At 39.0% G+C, this 20829-nt stretch overlaps 1 protein-coding gene across 8 annotated transcripts in view; it reads right to left on the reverse strand.

Moving 5' to 3' along the window:
- Nucleotides 1–20829, reverse strand: part of LOC101025632 (E3 ubiquitin-protein ligase Arkadia) — an 80710-nt gene that overhangs the window by 18931 nt on the left and 40950 nt on the right. For 5 of the 8 annotated variants that reach the window (XM_031661255.1, XM_031661253.1, XM_031661252.1 and 2 more), the window contains exons 5-7: nt 19775–19969; nt 10999–11318; nt 2175–2433 (exon numbers count right to left, since the gene is read on the reverse strand). In XM_031661255.1, coding sequence (XP_031517115.1) covers nt 2175–2433; nt 10999–11318; nt 19775–19969 — 774 coding nt within the window. The remainder of the gene's footprint in view (nt 1–2174; nt 2434–10998; nt 11319–19774; nt 19970–20829) is intronic. The other 3 variants (XM_031661256.1, XM_031661254.1, XM_031661251.1) reach the window with 1 other exon arrangement.

The following is a 20829-nucleotide window of genomic DNA, read 5'->3' on the forward strand; positions in this document are numbered from 1 at the left end:
TGTCTCCCCCAGTTCATTCTGGATGAAAAAGGTTTAAGAACCACATGTTTCACAAGTGAACTAAAGCATACAGGAAATGTTTTTTATTTTTTCATTTTTTTTTTTATTTATTTATTTTTTTTTTTGAGACGGAGTCTTGCTCTGTCACCCAGGCTGGAGTGCTGTGGCCGGATCTCAGCTCACTGCAAGCTCCGCCTCCCGGGTTCCCGCCATTCTCCTGCCTCAGCCTCCCGAGTAGCTCAGACTACAGGCGCCCGCCACCTCGCCCGGCTAGTTTTTTTGTATTTTTTAGTAGAGACGGGGTTTCACCGTGTTCGCCAGGATGGTCTCGATCTCCTGACCTCGTGATCCGCCCGTCTCGGCCTCCCAAAGTGCTGGGATTACAGGCTTGAGCCACCGCGCCCGGCCTAGGAAATGTTTTTTAAAAGCATGGGCGAGTTGGGGAGAGAATACAGACACTCCTTCAGGAAAAGAAGCCCAAAACAAAGTCATCAAAATGTCTCTAACAGAACATAATACAATTTAAATTTCCTACCTTCATTCTCATTAATACACCCCTAATGAGGTATGTAAATTGATGCAGCCCCTTGGAGAGAAACTTAATAGTATTTATTTGAAAGTTTATCCCTCTGACATAGCAATCGCATTTCTAGGAAGTTATACTATACATAAACTCAACCATAAACATCTTAAATGTCCATCAACAGAAGACTGATATAATATACAATGGACTTTATGGAAGTATTAAAAACCAATGAGCTTGATTTGTATGTGCTAATAAGCAAAAATCAAGATATACTGTTAAATTTAAAAACAAAAAGCAAGAAGTAGAATATGTTTGATTTCCCAGTTTTAAAAGGTAAGACATATACATACCTATAGGTACAAAGAAAATTGCTAAAAGCTTTTATAGAACAGTTGGTACCTCTGATATATTAAGATTAGTAAGCTGTGCGAAGAAGCTTTTAAATTCTCATTTTATATTACTCTGCACACTCTGAATGTTTTAGAATGTAACAAATGAGTCTAAAACATTTATTAGGACATTTTGAAAGGAATGAACTTACCCATGAACTGCTTCAGTATATTATTTTTAAAGGATAGGGCAGAAAATTACACATATTGAATTTCAAATAAAAGATGATCAATTAAAAATGAATACCATCAAGTATTACAAAATAGGCCATGCATCACAGTGGTACTCATACAAAGAATGGGCCCATTGGTCAACGCTTTGTAAAAACTGTTTCTAAATCTATTTTCCAATTTACACTTTAAATTTTAAGTTGCATTACTGAGAAGGTAAATAATATATTACCAGTTTCACTGTACACATTCTGGGTTGATCCCAGCCGTGTCTGCAGGATGCAGATTTTTTTAAATGACTGGAGTAGAAGAAAAAATCCAAGAAGATATATAACTGAAAATTACCCCTTGCCAGGTAATCAGACCAAAACACAAATTTCCTTGCTCACTTTCTGGTTCATTTCTGGCATGAATTTTTGGTGTTTATCAGCCAAGTGTTTATGAAGCTTCAATTTCATTATATTAGCTTATGATCTAACAAAATAGTAAATATGTTACACAGCCTTAGGGTATTTATCATTTCTTATGCTATCTAATGAATTTCAATTTCTTTAGAAAAGCATGCCTGGTTCTATTTTATTTTATTTTTATAGAAACCAGGTATCACTATGTTGCCCAGGCTGGTCTCAAACTCCTGGCCTCAAGCGATCCTCCTGTCTTGGCCTCCCAAAGTGCTGCGATTACAGGAGTGAGCCATCATGCCCAACCGTGGTTATATTTTAATTGCCTGCATCAAATGAATATAAAAACCCTTTTATAACTCCCAAAGCTTGCTGTGAGGAAATTTTGTCTTATGCCTCAGTTAACTGCTTGAGAATTCTTAAAATTTACTTTACTGTGCCTAGAAATACTACTCAACTTTCACATTTCTTCAGCTATCCTAAAGAACAAATCTAAATTCCTTAAGACTTCCATTCAATCCAGCTCAATTTCATAATATTAACATGGGAAAAAACATAACCTACTCTTAAGCCAAGTAAATACTAAAAATTTAAGAACTGGGATTAATTACAGGTTATTTCATAAAGGAGTATAAAATACTTCATTGATATGCCTCTAGATTTTGTGTCCATTAAGTTTATACTTACAAGGGGGTGGCATGTAATGTCGACATGATGAGAGAGAGGGCTGTGGAGGGGGCTGGGGCTGGGGCTGCGCAACCATGCTTGATCCATAGCCATCCATTGATGATAAAGGTTGACTTGGTGCAGCAGCAGCCTGATGGCCAAAGATTGCGGCTCGGGAGGAAGAAACAGGGCAGCAGGGGTCAAATGCAGATGCTCCATGAAAACTGCCACTTCCATGACTTCTGATACCATTGTTGCTCAGGTCTACTGGCAATGCCTGCTATATAAAAAGAAAGTGTATTTTATCTTTCTAAAGTTTGGTCAAATGTTTCATGTTATATTATAAAAGTATTCCTAACACAAACGAAAAAATATAATCTTTAAATTAGTTTGAAAACAGTAAGATTCTTAGTGTGAAAAACTAGTGAGCACCAACAAAATACTTGCTTATCTTGTATTTATCAAGTGTATCTTGGATTGTGAAAATTGTAGTGGTTTTATATAAACCAATTTTTAAAAATCAAGCATAAGATTTTATCACAAGATGAACAAAAGCTTAATAAAGTCTTTTTGTCTTACAACAAATACATCTTAGAAACTTTAAAATCATACTTCCATATTCTCCTTTATCCCAACATTATGACTAGTACTTTAGGATTCCTTGAGAAATCTATCTCTAGTACTATCACACTAGAGAAAATAGTAAGGTTCTAGGAAAAATCTTGTCTGCTCCAAGTTCCAAACTGTACAAAGTAAGAATTCAACTAAAACTCTAATAAACAAACCTACATTATTCAAAATAACAATGGACATAAGATTTTTCAGACTAAATTATGAATTACCTTTGCCACTTAAAGCTTTCAATTGTTCAAAAAAATAAGAATAAAAAAAGTTAAACCACTGCTTCCTTTTATAGACACATTTATTGCATTTTATAGGCACATTTAGTGCTTTGCAGATGTTCAGGGTTTTTTGTTTTGTTTTGAACAAACTGAAGGTTTGTGGCAACACTGTGTCAAGCAAATCTATCAGAGTTATTTTTCCAACAGCATGTGGAAATTCTGTGTCTATCACATTTTGGTAATTCTCATAATATTTATATTTTTCTCATTATTTTATCTGTTATGGTGATAGTCATTGATGTTACTATGATCATTGCTTTGGGCACCAAGAACTGTGCCCATGTAAGACAACAAATTTAACAGATAAACATGTGTGTCCTGACCAGATGTTTCCCCGTTACCCTCCTCTCCTCTCTTCGGGCCTCCCTATTCCCTGAGACACAACAACACTGAAATTAGGCCAATTAATGGCCTCTAAGTATTCAAGTGAAAGGAAGATTTGCACATATCTCATTTTAAATCAAAACAGACAAATGATCAAGCTTAGTGAGGAAGGCATGTCAAAAGCCGAGATAGGCCAAAAGCTAGGCCTCTTGCACCAGTTAGCCAAGTAATGAATGCAAAGGAAAAATGCTTGAAAGAAACTGAAAGTACTCCAGTGAACACACAAATGATAACAAAGTGAAACAGCCTTATTGCTGATCTAAAGAAAGCTTTAGTGATCTAGATGGAAGATCAAACCAGCTACAACATTCTCTTAAGCCAAAGCCTAAACCAGAGCAAGGCCCTAACTCTTCAATTCTATGAAGGCGGAGGGAGGCAACGAGGCTGCAGAAGAAAAGTTTGAAGATAGCAGAGGTCAGTTCATGAAATTGAAGGAAATAAGCTATCTCTATAAGATAAAAGTGCAAGGTGAAGCAGCAAATGCTGATGTAGAAGCTGCAGTAAGTTATCCAGAAAATCTAGCTAAGATCATTTATGGAAAGGGCTACAATGAATAACAGATTTTCCATGTAGACAAAACAGCCTAATATTGGAAGACGTCATCCAGGACTTTCATAGCTAAAGAGAAGTCAATGGCTGGCTTCAAAGTTTCCAAGGACTGGATGATTCCTGTTAGGGTCTAATGTAGTTGATGGACTTAAAATCCAATGCTCATTTACAATTCCAGAATTCCCAGGGCCCTTTAGAGTTAGGCTAAATCTATTCTGCCTGTGCTGCATTAACAAACAACAAAGCCTAGATGACAGTACATCTATTTACGTGGTTTACTGAATACTTTAAGAATACTGTTGAGACCCACTACTAAGAAAAAAAGATTCCTTTCAAAATGTTTCTCCTTGGCAAAAGTGAGACCTTTTCTCAAAAAAGAAAAAAGAAAATTGCTGTTTATTGACAACGCACAGTCACCCAAGAGCTCTGATGATGTATAAGAAGATTAATGTTTTCATAGCTGCTAACACAACATCCAGTCTGCAGACTATGAATCAAGGAGTAATTTCAACTTTCAAGTCTTATTATTAAAGAAATACATTTCATAAGGCTACAGCTGCCATAATAATTCCTCTGATCAATCTGGGCAAAAGTAAACTGAAAACCTTACAGAAAGGAGTCACCATTCTAGATGTCATTAAGAACATTTGTGGTTCATGGAAGGCAGTCAAAATACCAACATTAATAATTTGGAAGAAGTGGATTCCAAGCCTCATGCATACTTGGAGGGGTTCAAGACTTCAGTGGATCTTCGAAGTAACTGCAGATGTTGTGAAGACAGCAAGAAAACTAGAATAAGAAGTTGGACCCTGAAGATGTGACTGAATTGCTGCAACTCATGATAAAAGTTGAATGAGTTGCTTCTGACAGAGAGCAAAGAAAGTAGCTTCTTTCTTTTATTTATTTTATATATATTTTTGGAAACGGTGTCTCACTCTATTGCCCAGGCTGGTGTACAGTAGGGAAATCTTCGCTCACTGCAACCTCCGCCTCCCAGGTTCAGGTGATTATCTGGCCTCAGCCTCGCAAGCAGCTGGGATTACAGGTGCATATCACCACACCCGGCTAATTTTTGTATTTTTATTACACACAGGATTTCACCATGTTGGCCAGGCTGGTCTTGAACTGCTGACCTCATGTGATCTACCTGCCTCACCCTCCCAAAGTGACGGGATTACAGAAGTGAGCCACTGCACCCGGTCTCTTTTACTTTTTTTGAGACAAGGTCTCACTGCGTTGCCTACACTGGAGTGCAGTGATACAAACAGGGCTCACTGCAGCCTCCACCTACCCAGCTCAAGCAATCCTCCCAACTTCAGCCTCCCAAGTAGTTGGGACCACAGGTGCATGCCACTGCACCCAGCTAATTTTTAAATTTTTTGTAGAGACAGAGTCTTGCCATATTGCCCAGACTGGTCTTTAACTCCTCCCACCTCAGCCCCACAAAGTGTTGGGAACAAACGCATGAGCCACCATGTCTGGCTGGAAGTGGTTTTTTTTCTTTTTTTTTTTTTTTTTCTTTTTAACAAAAAAATTGCAGGCCCCCAGAGACAGCATTTTAAAAAATAAAAAGAAAAGAAAAAACCTACAGCAAAAGTGGTTTTTTGAGATAGAATCTACTCCTGGTAAAGATACTGGGAACAAGACGGAAATGACAGCAAAAGATTTAGAATATCACACAAACTTAACGTATTACATTAGTACATCACATAAACTTAAAGCAGTTGCAGAGTTTAAAAGGATTGATTCCAATTCTGAAAGAAGTTCTACGGGTAAAATGCCATTAAACAGCATCATGTGCTACAAAGAAATCTTTCACGAAAGGAAGAGTCAATCAATGCAGCAAACTTCACTGTTATCTTACTTCAAGAAATTGCCACAGCCCCCCAATCTTTAGGTGCCACCACTCTCATCAGTCATAGCCATCAACATTAAGGCAAGACCCTCCATCAGCAAAAAGTTTACAATTTGCTGAAGTCTCAGAGGATTGCTGGCATTTAAAAAAAATGTATTAGCAATAAAGTATTTTTAAATTGAATTATTTTTAAACTGAAATATGTACAATAAGGTATTTTTAAACTGAAGTATTTTTAAATTGAAATATGTACATTTTTTAAACATAATGCCACTGTGAGGTGGACTTAGTACACTGTAAACATTAAATTTTACATGTACTGGGAAACCAAAAAATACATGTGACTTGCTTTACTGCAGCATTCACTTTATTGTATTTATTGTGGTTGTCTGGAACCAAACCTGCAGTATCTCCAAGGTATGTTTGTATTAGGCATATGATTTTAGAGAAAGCCCACTAAGTTGGGAAATAAACCAGAGGGTAGATTCCATTTCCACTCATCAAGTAATATTTTCCTCCAGAAGATTTTTATTATTATTATTATTATTATTTTTTTTTGAGACAGGATCTCTGTTACCCAGGCTGGAGGGCAATGGCGCAATCTTGGCTCACTGCAACCTCCACCTCCTAGGCTCAAGCAATTCCCCTACCTCAGTCACCCACAAGAAGCTAGGACTAAAGGCAAGAGACCCCACGCCCAGCTAATTTTTGGTTTTTTGTTTCATTTTGTTAGAGATGGGGTTTCACCATGTTGCACAGGGTGTTCTCGAACTCCTGTGGTCAAGCGATCCACTCGTCTCAGCCTCCCAAGGTGCTAGGATTACAGGCATAAGCCACTGCGCACTGCCTTCCAAAAGCATTTGGAAAAATCCTAAGTAAAATGCTTTCACTTCTAATCTAGAACAAAGGCAAGAATCACTTCTTTGTTGTTGTTTTTTTTTTTTTTTTTTTTGAGATGGAATCTTGCTCTGTCACCCAGGCTGGAGTGCAGTCGCGCGATCTTGGCTCACTGCAAGCTCTGCCTCCCGGGTTCACACCATTCTCCTGCCTCAGCCTCCCGGTACCCGCCACCATGCCCAGCTAATTTTTTTGTATTTTTAGTACAGACGGGGTTTCACCGTGTTAGCCAGGATGGTCTCGACCTCCTGACCTTGTGATCCGCCTGCCTCAGCCTCCCAAAGTGCTGGGATTACAGGCATGAGCCACCGCACCCGGCCACTTCTTCGTATTCTTAAATACAAACCTACTGCTTAGGTTCATTGGAACCATACTTTTCAAAATGTGATTAAAGATCATAAAGATCTGATGTTATATATGCATTATACACAGGAACTGTTCAATACTGGAAGCTGAGGGGCTCGAGATGATAAAACCTAGGGTAATGCATTTGTCAAAGGCCCAAGTCACCCAGCTGTCCTCAGAGGAACCACAGTAGTCTTTTTAGTTTCAGTGAGCTCTAGGCTCAGGGGGAATAATAGAAACAAAAGGAACTCTGGGTGCTGAAAGGAAAGGGGAGTGATGATACAGAAGCTGGGAAAGAGAAAAGGAGGAGCTCCTTTTTTTTGTATTATTTATCTACAATCAAGCATATATCTGTTCTCCTTCTGTTGAATTAGCAAATGCAATGTCTGTCTTCAATTCAGGTAAATAAGGTTTAAGAATAATGTTTTAAGAGTGAATTTAGGTTATGGTTCCAATCCTTTCCCTACTATTTAGACTAAAATTAAAATTAGATGTGGACTACAATATCAACATCTTATGAAGGTGACATTTCATCTTATCTTCATCTCCAGTCAGTGATTAAGAACATTCCCAGAGTAAAGTAATTCCTAGAAGAAACTGAGGGTTAACATTAAAGAATAAAGGGAAAAAAACAGTAATGAGAACCCTCTTCTTCACAATTCCAACAGTTCATTCAACTCTTATTCTCGAAAGACAATCAAGGGTAAGCAAGATGAGTATAGTGATGGGACATAATAATTGGCTTACGTAGATTATAAATGACGCATCCACTAATAAACTACTAGGCACGGTGGTACATGCCTGTAGTCCCAGCTAATTGGAAGTCTGGGGCAGGAGGATTACTTGAGCCCAGGAATTTTAGGACAGCCTGAGACACAAGGCAAGACCCTCTCTTAAAAACAAAAAAACAAAACAAAACAAAAAGCAGGAGGTGGGGTGGGGTGGGGTGAGGTTGGGGGGTGGAGGGGTGTGTGGCAGGGGTGGGTAGGGATGAAAGCCATATCATATCAAAGAAAGCAGTGAGGATTATCTACATGACTACTGCATCTTCTAGGTCTGTAGGTCTAATTTTTCTTTGACTATGCACAATCTGGCACTCAATCATAAGATATCTACAAAATCACAAATCTCAGGTTTTGTTTGCTTCTTCTGCTCCTCTACTTTCTGCTGTGCCCAAATAGGTCTAAAGTGAAGACTATATGAGGTTATTTTATGAGCATGTGATTAATTTTAAAGTCCTACAAACATTGATATGAGTCTGTTGTCTTCAAAAATCTCACTCTCTTTACCTTCAAACCCATTATCACCACCGAATGCCTGGGATCCTGCTGATTCTTCTCAAGTTTTGTTTGCAGTCTAAATACTTCTACTAATACTTATAGATGGGTAAATGGGTTATATTTACTTTACACCAAACAGAACTGTAAAAGAGATCCTACCTATAATTAACTCAAGCTGAAATAAAACATTGTATACATAATTGATGTCTCAAACTAGCTGTATTATTTTATTAATAACAAAATATTCTGCAAATGAGACTTTTGGCAGCTCTTTAATGTAGGAAAAGCTGGTAGACCCACCTCTTCACCATTTTCCTACAATACTTATGAAGCATTTTGTAACCAAATTATAGCAAAAGAAAGTTATACTTTCAAGCAGATCCTTTCCTTCAATCCACTGGAAAATTTTTCTTAATGCTCCCTCATTCCCAAGAGATAGGACAGATCTGGACCATCTGGCGGATGTCGTACCAAAACCCAGTAACATATAAAAATCTCTTTAATTATATTTTCTACTCAATTCAAACTTCCTCTTGATAATAGCAGCTATATTTTTAAAGAGAATACCTATCCTTTTTGAGGCAGATTGTTCTGTGCCGCCCAGGCTGGAGTGCAATGGTGTGATCTCAGTTCACTGCAACCTCCACCTCCCAGGTTCAAGCGATTCTCCTGCCTCAGCCTCCCGAATACCTGGGATTACAGGCATGTGCCACCACGCCCGGCTAATTTTTGTATTTTTAGTAGACATGGGGTTTCACCATGTTGGTCAGACTGCTCTCGAACTCCTGATCTCGTGATCCACCCACTTTGGCCTCCCAGAGTGCTGGGATTACAGGCATGAGCCACTGCACCCAGCCCTTATTAATTATTTTTAATCCGTCAGACCCAGAAGACATACCATCAAAATTTTAAAAGATGAGGCAAGTACTTTAGGAAAGGTCAGGTGACACAGAAAAGCAGTAGCTTGGCCGGGCATGGTGGCTTAATGCCTGTAATCCTAGGCAAGAAGAGTGAGATTCCGTTTCAAAAAAACAAAAACAAAACAAAAAACAACAACTTCGCAGTCTTGCTCTGTTGCCCAGGCTGGAGTGCAGTGGCGTGATCTTGGCTCACTGCAACCTCTACCTCTAAGGTTAAAGTGATTCTCCTGCCTCAGCCTTCCAAGTAGCTAGGACTACAGGTACACGCCACGACACCCAGTTAATTTTTGTATTTTTAGTAGAAACGGGGTTTCACCATGTTGGCCAGGCTGGTCTTGAACTCCTGACCTCAGGTGATCCACTTGCCTTGGCCTCCCAAAGTGCTGGGATTACAGGCGTGAGCCACCATGCCGGCCTCTTTGACTTTTTTTGCAGCACTTTTTTCCTGGAATATTGTATGTCAAAATTACAACTTTTCTCTGAAATTACATTTTTTGTTTTGTTTTGTTATTTGTTTTTTTTTTTTTTTTTTTTGAGATGGCATCTCACTCTGTCGCCCAGGCTGGAGTGCAATGGTGTGATCTTGGCTCACTGCAACCTCCATCTCCCGGGTTCAAGCGATTCTCCTTCCTCAGCCTCCCGATTTGCAACACCCACACTTGTATTACAATCATACATGGAAGTGACATAACAAAAGTTAAAGGAGCACGGAACATTGGACTTCTTTTACTCCATGTGATCGCCAATACTAACTTAATATTATTTGACATTTTGCGAACTCACTAATAATACCAACTAATTTAATTATAATTTTTTGATGACATTTTGATTCTCCATAAACTGAAAACCTCATCTGCTCCTGAGAAAACATGCTACAGGTCTGCATGTGAGAAGGCTGTTTATTTCTAGATGAGTGAAGGTTATAGTGAACTCTAGAGTAGGAGGTAAAAGGGGAAAAACTGGGAGAATTTTCCAATTTTTCATGAATTAGCCTAACACTAGAGTTTCAACAATTTGTTTAAAGTAAGATCCCAAAGATCAGATTCAACTGTATTTAACTAAAAACATCAAAAACCATTCCAGAATTTAAAAAAAATAGTGATTTTTAGATTATGTATCAGTTTTGATTACCTACATCCTTGGTCCGTTCAATTAGTTGTAATAATTCAGTCCATCTGAAAATCCCAGAGACTTAATTAAAAAGAAATCACAGACCACAAAATTAGGCCATTTTTGAATGTAAGAATGTGACTAATTCAGTGTATAAAATCTATCCCTAGGGGTTTTTTCTCCTCCTGAAGCCACCACAACTAAAAAAGAAAGGTGGGTTGGTTTTAACTCAAGTAATTACTACCTCATGCTGGGTTTTCCAGTCATCTAAAACAGGAAGAAGGGGAAGGGAAAGAAGAAAGGAAAGGGAGGGAATGAAGGGGAAGAGGAAAGGGAAGAGAGGGAAGTAAGGAGAGAAAGAGAGGGAAGGAAGGAGGGAAAGAGAGAAAGGAAACAGAGGAAGAAGGGGAAGGAGTTAAAAAAAAAAGAGGAACGGAGGGAGGGAGGGAAGAAAGCAGGGAGAGAAATGCAGGGAGGGAAGAGAGACTGGAATGAGGGAAGAGGGAGAGAGAGAAAAGGGAGAAGGAGAGATAAAGAGAAATGGGAGGCCAGAGGGAGAGACAAGGGAGGCAGGAAAGAAAGACTGACTCAAATTCCACATACCTGTTCATGATAGCTGGTACCAGAACTACTATTTGCTCCACAAGGTGCTTGTACTTGTGGAGGTCTTTCCACAGGGCAAGCAGGATCACTAAAGGAGGGAGAAACTGGGACAGCTGGGTGGGGAGTATGGTGGTGGTGGTGATGATGTTGAAAATGGTGACCATGCTGCTGAAAGCAACTTGTATGAGGATGTCCTAATGCATGGTGGTTCTGTGACGACCCTCCACATGGTGAGTGCTGGGGACAGCAGGAAGGTAACCTTGGCATTGCAGGAGGGCCAGTTTCCGTTACAGCACTAGATGTAGTTCTCCTTGAGTCATCTTGAAACAGAAAAAAATGCACAGAATAATCAAATCATGAAATATCACTGTGTAAAAAAATAAGTATGGGGTATAAATAATTAATAAATGTTTAAAGAAATGTTTAGTAAATTCAAATCTCCGTAAATAATGTGATAGTGCCACATTCTTTTTTTTTTTTGAGACGGAGTCTCGCTCTTGTTGCCCAGGTTGGAGTGCAATGGTGCCATCTCGGCTCAGCAAAACCTCCGCCTGGGTTAAAGCGATTCTCCTTCCTCAGCCTCCTGAGTAGCTGGAATTACAGGCATACGCCTCCAGGTCTGGCTAATTTTGTATTTTTAGTACAGATGGGGTTTCTCCATGTTGGTCAGGCCGGTCTTGAACTCCCAACCTCAGGTGATCCACCCGCCTTGGCCTCCCAAAGTGCTGGGATTACAGGCATGAGCCACCACGCCCAGCCAATAGTGCCACATTCTTAACATATACATCATATGATTTTAGGTAGTGGTCTTCATTGGGATTTTCCTGAAACTAAATTTTTCAGGAGGCTCATATTTACTGTGATGTGTAAGTGTGGCAATAGATCATGTTTTCCTAGGGCGTAACAAATGATTTCTTACAAGTAAAATTGCATTTTAAAAGTTTAAAAATACCACGAGTCCTTCCACTATATGCTACAAAGCAAATGCTCTTCCCCTGAGCTCCATGAACCCCTAACATCATAAATCATTCCTAAATAATGCAGACAGCCATGTACTTCTTAAAATCTCACCTTCTTAAGACACAGCCACCCAAGTCAGAGTGTACCTGGCTGAGTCTCTCTATCCGCCAACCTTTTTTTTTTTTTTTTTTAAAAGACTGGGTCTCACTCTGTCACCCAGGCTGGAGTACAGTGCCTTGATCTTGGCTCACTGCAACCTCCACCTCCCAGGCTCAACAGGTTCTCCTGCCTCAGCCTCCTAAGTAGCTGGGGCCATAGCCACAAAGCACCATGCCCAGCTAATTTTTGTATTTTTTTCTAGAGATGAGATTTTGCCACATTGCCCAGGCTGGCCTCGAGCTCCTTCCTGAGCTCAGGTGATCAGCCCACCGTGGCATCCCAAAGTGCTTAGATTACAGGCGTAAGCCACCATGTCTGGACCAGAATCCTTTTTCTTTCCTTTTGATGCTATACAATAGAATATAAGAAATGATCAGACTCTAACACTTGGAAAATAAAATGTGCTTTATAATAATCTAGTGACTTAGTGTCACATCGTGGGGAAAGAAGCATGGAGTCAAATGAATCTGGGTTCTCATCTGGGACCTTTCTTTAGCAATGTGACCTTAGAAAAGTTATTTAATCTCCTTTTCATCTATAAAATGTGGTAATAAAATTGCCTTGCACGGTTGTTAGAAGATAGACGTCTTGATATAAAACACGAGTCCTGATTATGCTCTCTGCTACATGCCCAGTTATTTTGAAGGTATGTTCTTCTATGACAGAAGAACTGCAAAAGTATCCCCTGTAAGTCTGTGTCAGTGTTTCAAACTCATTTAAAACCCAGAAACTTTTCCTCAAACTAAATATTATATGGAAACTATATAAAAGAGATTTTAAAAAACTGAAGCCTCTGATTAAATTATAAGAGTGAAGAGCCTAAAGCCAAATCCTTGCCCTGCTGCCACCCTTAAACCCCCACTCTGATTCTGAGGCATCTCCTCAGAATCCTCAGAATTCTGGAACATTACTGTCCTAGCCTTGATTTTGGAGTGCCCAAGAGTAGGGATACCTTGCTCCTATGTGGCTCAAAGTACCTAGCTAATCTCTTCTGGGCCAATATATCAATTAGGAATCTTCTGCTTATTTACAAATAAAATAAAAATCCAACCAAAACAGCTTAAACAATAAAGGGAATTATGGGCTCACATAAATGAACCCGGGTAGGGGGGTGCTTCAGATTGCTTGATAAGATTCCAGCAAATTTCCCTAAAATTCTCCTGGCTCTGCCCTCTCTTACATGTCCTATCCTGCCTTTCCTGATTCTCATCTCTTCAAGGTCTGTGCTCTAACCTCTGTTACCCAGTAGCTCTAATCTAAATTTCTGTATATTCGTTTTTTCCAAGTTCCTAGTCTGGCCTATGGGGGCTAATCTCCCAACCCTTTTGTAAAGGTTCTTAACCTGGGAACTCGAATTCACGAGTCTGTGAACTTGGACGGAAGAAAAATACAAACTGTCACTAACCTCTAATTGCCCTGAGAATTATGTTAAATATTGTAATTTGTAATAATAACAAAGACAACAAATTATCTACTTTTTAAAACAAATAATAGCAGTTCCAAAGTCAGTTCTATAATTACGTTACTTTCATTCACTTGTATTCCAAATGTGTTGAATAACCTGGACAGTGTTAAAACTAGCCTATCAGGAACTGACCGTGATCAACAGTGTCTTAGGGCTATGCTGAACCCAACATTAAGTAACTGTTTCCTATAAATTACAATATGTATAGCAATTATTCATTATTACAGTAGCTTTACTTGCTACAGCATTTTCAGGGTTTTATCTTAGTCCCTATGTAAAAGTGTTATACAAGTCAATATCATTTATTGTGTATTACATCAGGAAAAAAGGTTGAAAACCTTTGAGACACTAAGCTCACTCACTGGGATACACTAAATTACCTTCATGGTTCCTTCCAACTCTGACACTGTAATTTTACAAACCAAGTTACCTGAGGATTACGTGTGACTCAAAAAGTCAGGGTATGAGTTTATAACCATCACTAAAGTGATGGATATGACACACATCTGTTCAGAAATAGCTTGTCATCTCTTACCTTTGAGCATTTTGAATATAAAAATCAGATTGAGAGAAGAGGAAGCACAATGACTATAATGTATTTAAGGCTGAACACATACTTAAGGTGTAAAATCATTAACAGTATGGCTTCAAAAAAAAGACTGACCTTTTAGCTTTACTTCCTAGGCAACAGATTTGGCTTCCAATTAAATAGTCTATTTTCCTATAGTCCAGAACCTCTTTGTTTCTCAAATAGGCTTGCATCCGAAAGTAAAGACAACCAATTAGCTTCTCATTCAAGAGTTACTACCCAAATAAAATTGCCATAAATTAGAGGTAAAATACAAAGACATACGATTCAGTAAATAAAACACTTCCTTTTCTACTATAATAAACCCATAGAGGGCCCACTAAAAATGAGACAATCATGAACCTGCATCAGGGAAATTAACTCCACAGCCCAGTGACAATAATTTAGTTAAAGTGCCTCCTAGGAGTGCCTTCAGTAACTCTAGCAGGATTACCGAGATGCAGGCATGACTTTAATCATTCATTCAACAGTCTTACACAAAATAAAGTCGTGGTAAAAGATCTACAAAAGGGGCCGGACTTGGTGGCTCATGTCTGTAATCCCACCACTTTGTGAGGCAGAGGCGGGCGGATCACGACATCAGGAGATTGAGACCATCCTGGCTAACACGGTGAAACCCCATCTCTACTAAAAATACAAAAATTAGTCGGGCATGGTGGCGGGCACCTGTAATCCCGGCCACTCGGGAGGCTGAGGCAGGAGAATGGTGTGAACCCGGGAGGCAGAGTTTGCAGTGAGCCGAGATGGCGCCACTGCCCTCCAGCCTGGGTGACACAGCGAGACTCCGTCTCAAAAAACAAACAAACAAGCAAACAAACAAAAAGATCTACAAAAGGCACTGGATAATACAACGGTGAAAATGAAAAGTCCTGGCCTTTAACATAACTTACAGTAAGGTCTGCCTTTGCTGTTTTTATCTTTAGCAACCAGAAACTTGCTTGCACAATGTAGGTGGCTCAATAAGCGCTTTCTATATTTAAGTTAAATTCACAAGGGAAAAGCAGCATGCAATCATGCAGCTAAGTACCAAGAAGAGAAACACTTGCTCTTTGGCCCTTAAGGAGCTCATCATCAAGCATGGAGACAATTTAGGATACAAATCAACCAATATTAGAACAGAAGCACTGGGTTCTAGCATAGCATAAAGCAATGCTGCCCCCAATATCTGGCAATGCCTGGAGACATTTTTGGTTGTCACAATCAGAGGGGAGGTGATGTTACTAGAATTTAGAGGCTAGAAACCAAGGATGCTGCTAAATATCCTGTAATGCACAGTCCTTCCCCACCTCCCACTGTAAGAACTATCTGGCCCAAAGTCAATAATAGTGCCAAGGTTGAGAAATCTTGGCATAAAGGCGAAAAGGAGAGGTGCCACGCCAGATTGCCTAGGTTTGAATTCTTGTTCCACTATCATATAATCTTGGATATGTTATTTCACCTGTAGAATGAGAAGAGTAATAAAATCTCCCTCATTGGTTACTGCAAAACTCAGTTATTATAGGTAAATCCACCGGCCTACATTATAGGCTCAACAAATGTTAGCTATTGTTATCCACTACAGTGTAAGCTCTGTTAGAACAAAAATTTATCTGTTTTGTTCCCACTACCTAGAACAGTGCTTGACATATAGTGTGCAATCAATAAATATGTGTTAAACAAATGAATATATAGGATATCATGTATGCATAACACAAGGACCACATGGAGAGGTCAGGCAGATAATGAGCTGTTTGTGGCACATTGAGTTTGAACTGACTGCAGAATGGTCCAGGACAGATGTCCAAGAAGCAACTGGATATGAAAGTCTAAAATGGCCAGGCATGGTGGCTCACGCTTGTAATCCCAGCACTTCGGAAAGCTGAGGCAAGTGAATTGCTTGAGTCCAGGAGTTCAAGACCAGCCTGGGCAACATGGCAAAACTCTATCTCTACAAAAAATACATAAATTGACCAGGTGTGGTGAAGTGTAGACTACTTGTGGGGCTACTTGTGGGGCTGATGCAGGAGGATCACTTGAGCCTGGAAAGTGGAGGCTGCAGTGAGCCTGTACTCCAGCCTACGTGACAAAGCAAGACCCTGTCTCGAATAAAAAAAAAAAAAAAAAAAAAAGACGTTTAAAACAAATACAGTGGTCAAAAACACAGAAGAGAGAGTCATCAGCATACTAGTGATAGGTGACAACACTTACAGTAATGAAATGGGCTAGTGAGAAGGATGAGAACACAGTCCTGGGAAGAAAACGAATTATGAAAAGGAGACTATTGTTAGATTTTATAAGATCATGTTTATTCATTATGAAAGGAGTCAGAAGCCCATTAGAGGAAAGAGTTTAGTGTGACAAAAATACACTTAAATGTACATAGACATAACACAAGTGTACATGCGCATGTACTAAGGAAATGAAACCAGAGAAGATGCTGAAGACACAGGGAAGATATCAGTTGAAGCAAGGTTAAGGACAAAGGAAAGGATAAGAGGTAGAGCACAGATAAAGGAACTGGAAGGGACAGGAAAGAGTTAGGAGACTGGGAATTAGTAGAGGAGGTCAGGTAGAGAGCCACAAAAGTTTATATGGAGGCGTTGGAAGTTGCAGGAGTTCATGCTTAAGAACTTCCATTTATTCATTTTTTAAAATTTCCCCTGGGGAATGAAAACCTTGAGGAAAAGAAGAGTGTTTTGAAATAGGCACTTAGTGGAAGGAAAGGGAACTGATCAAGATATCTGATCAAGATTTCCTATAGAAAGCCCAGGATTAGAAACCATAAATTTATGGAGGAACTTGGATAAGTGTGAAGCTAGATGGCTTGAATGTGAGGGTTGGAAATATTCAAAGAGGTACAAGATAAGAACAGGTGGTGGAGAAAATAGTTGAACTAATGTTCCATAGTGTCCTGGAAGGAAATGGACCTTAAGAGAGGCCCATTTAGGACTGTAGCCAAGATGCTCAGAAATTAAATCTGATTTGTAAATGAATGCGGATTTACATATAAAAGTTTTCGGACTATTCTGAAATAAAGTTGGGACTGTATCACATAAAATGTATATAAGAATAATGCTACAGATAGACCAAGTGTGGTAGCTCACACCTGTAATCCCAGCACTTCCGGAGGCTGAGGCAGGTGGATTGTTCGAGCCCAGGAGACTGAGGCCAGTGTGGGCAACACGGCAACATGGCAAAACCTCCCATCTCTACAAAATTACAAAAATTAGCCGGGCGTGGTGGTGCATGCCTGTGGTCCCCCAGCTAGTCAGGAGGATCACTTGAGCCTGGGAGGCGGAGACTGCAGTGAGCCAAGATTGCACCACTGCACACGGACCTGGGCAACAGAGTCAGGCCCTGTCTCACAGAAAAAAAAAAAAAAAAGAATAATGCTACATAAAGCTATAACAGGAGACAGGCGTCAATGAGAAGTCAAATCCCTGCCTCAAAGATTATTACAGTTTTGTCAAGGTACTTAACTTCTCAGGTTTCCTCATGTCTGAAATGGTAAGAGAAATGCCAACATCAATAACTTTTTTACTTTTTGAAACAGGGTCTTGCTCTGTCAGCCGGGCTGGAGTGCAGTGGTGCCATCGAGGATCACTGCAGCCTCGACTTCTCAGGATCACATGATATACTCCTGACTCAGTCTCTGAGTAGCTGGGACTACAGGTGTGTGTCACCACGCCTCGCTAATTTCTGCAATTTTCTTTTTTTGTTTGTTTGTTTGCTTTTGTTTTCTTTTTTTCAAAGGAGACAAGGTTTCACCATGTTGTGTAGGCTGGTCTCAAACTCCTGGGCTCAAGTGATCCGCCTGCCCTGGCTTCCCAAAGAGCTGGGATTACAGGTGGGAGTCTCACCACGTCAAGGATTTTTTTTTTTTTAAGAGTTAAAATATATACAATATCATATAAGATACCCAAGTAACAAGCTAAGTGAAGAGTATGTACTCAACAAATGAAATAAAAGCCCATTTGATTTCTGCCTACATTTTTTCAGAGAACGTACTTAAAAGACACCCCTACTGGGCACAGAGGTTCACACCTGTAGTCCTAGCTACTTGGGAGGCTGAGGGAGGAGGATCACCTGAGCCTGGAACTTCAAGACTAGCCTGGGCCAAAAAAACAAAAAAGACACTCCTGGGAAATCTCTTTGAGAATGTTTCTTAGTGCTGCCCTCAGTTTTCCAGAGGAGAGAGTACTTCCTGATCCAGCCACACGTAGTTTTCTAATCTGTTAGATGTAAATTACATGAATATTAAAAGAATTAAATGAGACACTATTAAAAGCAAAAAGTGATAGAAAATATAAGATGGTTTCATTATTAATGGTGATTTAGTCAATCCACAAGCTACAGGGTCTACAGTGTCCCTAGTGGTAAGCAGTTAGCAAGTTCCTATCTCTGTACCATTATAAGTCTCAGTTAAACAAATGATACGAGAGAGAGCCAGAGATATCATTGCTAATTGAAACATAAGAACTATCTTGAGATAAGAGCTAAAACTGTAAAGAAAACTCCGGAATAAATATTTGTAACCCTGGATTAGGCAATGGTTTCTTAGATATGACACCAAAAGAAACAACAATAACCAAAAAACCCCAGAAAATGGACATCATCAAAATTTTAAAAACTCCCATGCTCACTCTCAATTATTTTGGGAAGATACCTAAGGAGTGGACTTAGTGCATCCAAAGGTAACTCCATTTAACTTTCTGAGGAACCATCAAAGTGTTTTCCTCAGCAGTTGCACCATTTTGCATTCCTACCAGCAATTCACAAGGGTTCCAATTTCTCTGCGTCCTTGCCAAGACTGGTGATTTTGTATTTTTGTTTGTGTTGTAATTAGAGACACACTAGTGGGGTGCAAAGTGGTATCTCATTGGGGTTTTCATTTGCATTTCCCTAACGATTAGTGATGTTGAGCACCTTGTGCTTCTCGGTCATTTGTATAACTTCTTCAGAAATATCTATTCAAATCCTGCCTCATTTTAAAATTGGGTTGTCTTTCTGTTAGGTTGGGGCTTTTTGTTTGTTTTTACTTTTTTATTTTTTAAATATAAATAGAGATAGGGTTTCACCACGTTGGCCAGGCTGGTCTCGAACTCCTGTCCTCAAGTGATCCTCCTGCCTCAACCTCCCAAATACTGGAATTACAAGCATGAGCCACCACACCCAACCTGTTGGGCTGTTTTAAGAGTGCTTTGTAGATTCTGGTTTCTAAATTGCTTATCAGATATAGGATTTGCAATATTTTTCTTTCCCCCATTCTGTAGGCTGTCTTTCACTATCTTGATAGCGTCCTTCAATGCACGAAAGTTTTAAATTTTGATTAAGTTCAACTTATCTACTTTTGGTTTTGTTGCTCATGCTTTTGGTGTCAGCCACTTACTTCTCCCCAAGCTCTCTTATTTGAGGTATAATACTCTGGTCACACATAGCATACAAACTCAAATATGAAATCAGCCTAATTATAGTAAAGACTATCTTGATAACATACGAAGTCTACTATAACGTAAGAATACCCGCTTATTAACATAGCTAAAATCTTAGACTTAAAAACAATAATATTTTCCCTAACAAAAGTAATGACAAAAAGTCTCCCCTCCCCCACTTTTTTTACATACCTCCTATAGAAGTGCCAGTGGTACTATTGCTTGTAAGAGTAGCTGAAGTCTCTGACACTGTGGAAGGTTGGCTACTGGTGACAGCTGAAGCAGTATCAGAGGCCTGCTCAGAGGTAGATGGATTTGAATTGTTAATGGAAGCGCTAGTAGCTTGTGATTCCATTCTTGCAGAAGTGGTTGGTACTACAGTAGGTTCTACAAAATACAAAACGTCAACTTAGCATTTCAAAACAAATTAGATAAAGGGTTATATTTTAATCTAAGCTAATGTGTTTATAATTATTAAATAACAAAACTTTAAAAATACAAGCTCTCTAATAACATACGGTAAAGAAAGCTTTCATAAAGCTAAACTGCAATATCAAACTGACATGATGTTAACAAAATATGACCACATTTTTAAAAATTCAACACTGATATGCATATTTCAATAATTTAGGTAATTTAATAGTTTTTCAGGTAGCTTCTAAATAAGTTGTCTGATCTATAACAAAGAAGAGTAAAAGGAAAGTAAAAGTTCCTTGCTATGCACATACACATGATCACAAGCTGTCAGAATAGTGTTACAAACCATAATGTGTCTGGCACAATATGGATTCTAGGGTAAGACTGCCTGGATAGCAATATTGATTTCACCACTGACAGTATGAATATAAATAAGTTACTCAACCATTCTCCATTTCCTCATCTGTAGAACTGGGAAAGTATCAGAATTTCTTAATAGAACTGTCATTAGGATGAACTGAGATCACATACTTTGTATGATGCTTTACAGACAGCAATCACTTAACATTAGCTATGATTTCTAATATCTGTTTTAATCTTCTTTCCATGCCTTTTATATGTTTTCCAAAGAAAATTTTGTAAATACTAATATTCACCAGTGCTTTCTAATAAAAATTAACATTTTTCCATCAGAAAGTAAAAGAAATTTCAGGTAGACTTCAACTTACAAGTAAGTTTCAAAGAACTAAGTTTAAAATGGTTGCTTAAAATTGAGAACAATGGGAATAAATCCATCCAAAGCATAGTCACAACAATTAAACCTGAAAATA

The sequence above is a fragment of the Papio anubis genome, unplaced genomic scaffold (genome assembly GCF_008728515.1).
Source record: "Papio anubis isolate 15944 unplaced genomic scaffold, Panubis1.0 scaffold117, whole genome shotgun sequence".
NCBI classification, from domain to species: domain Eukaryota; kingdom Metazoa; phylum Chordata; class Mammalia; order Primates; family Cercopithecidae; genus Papio; species Papio anubis.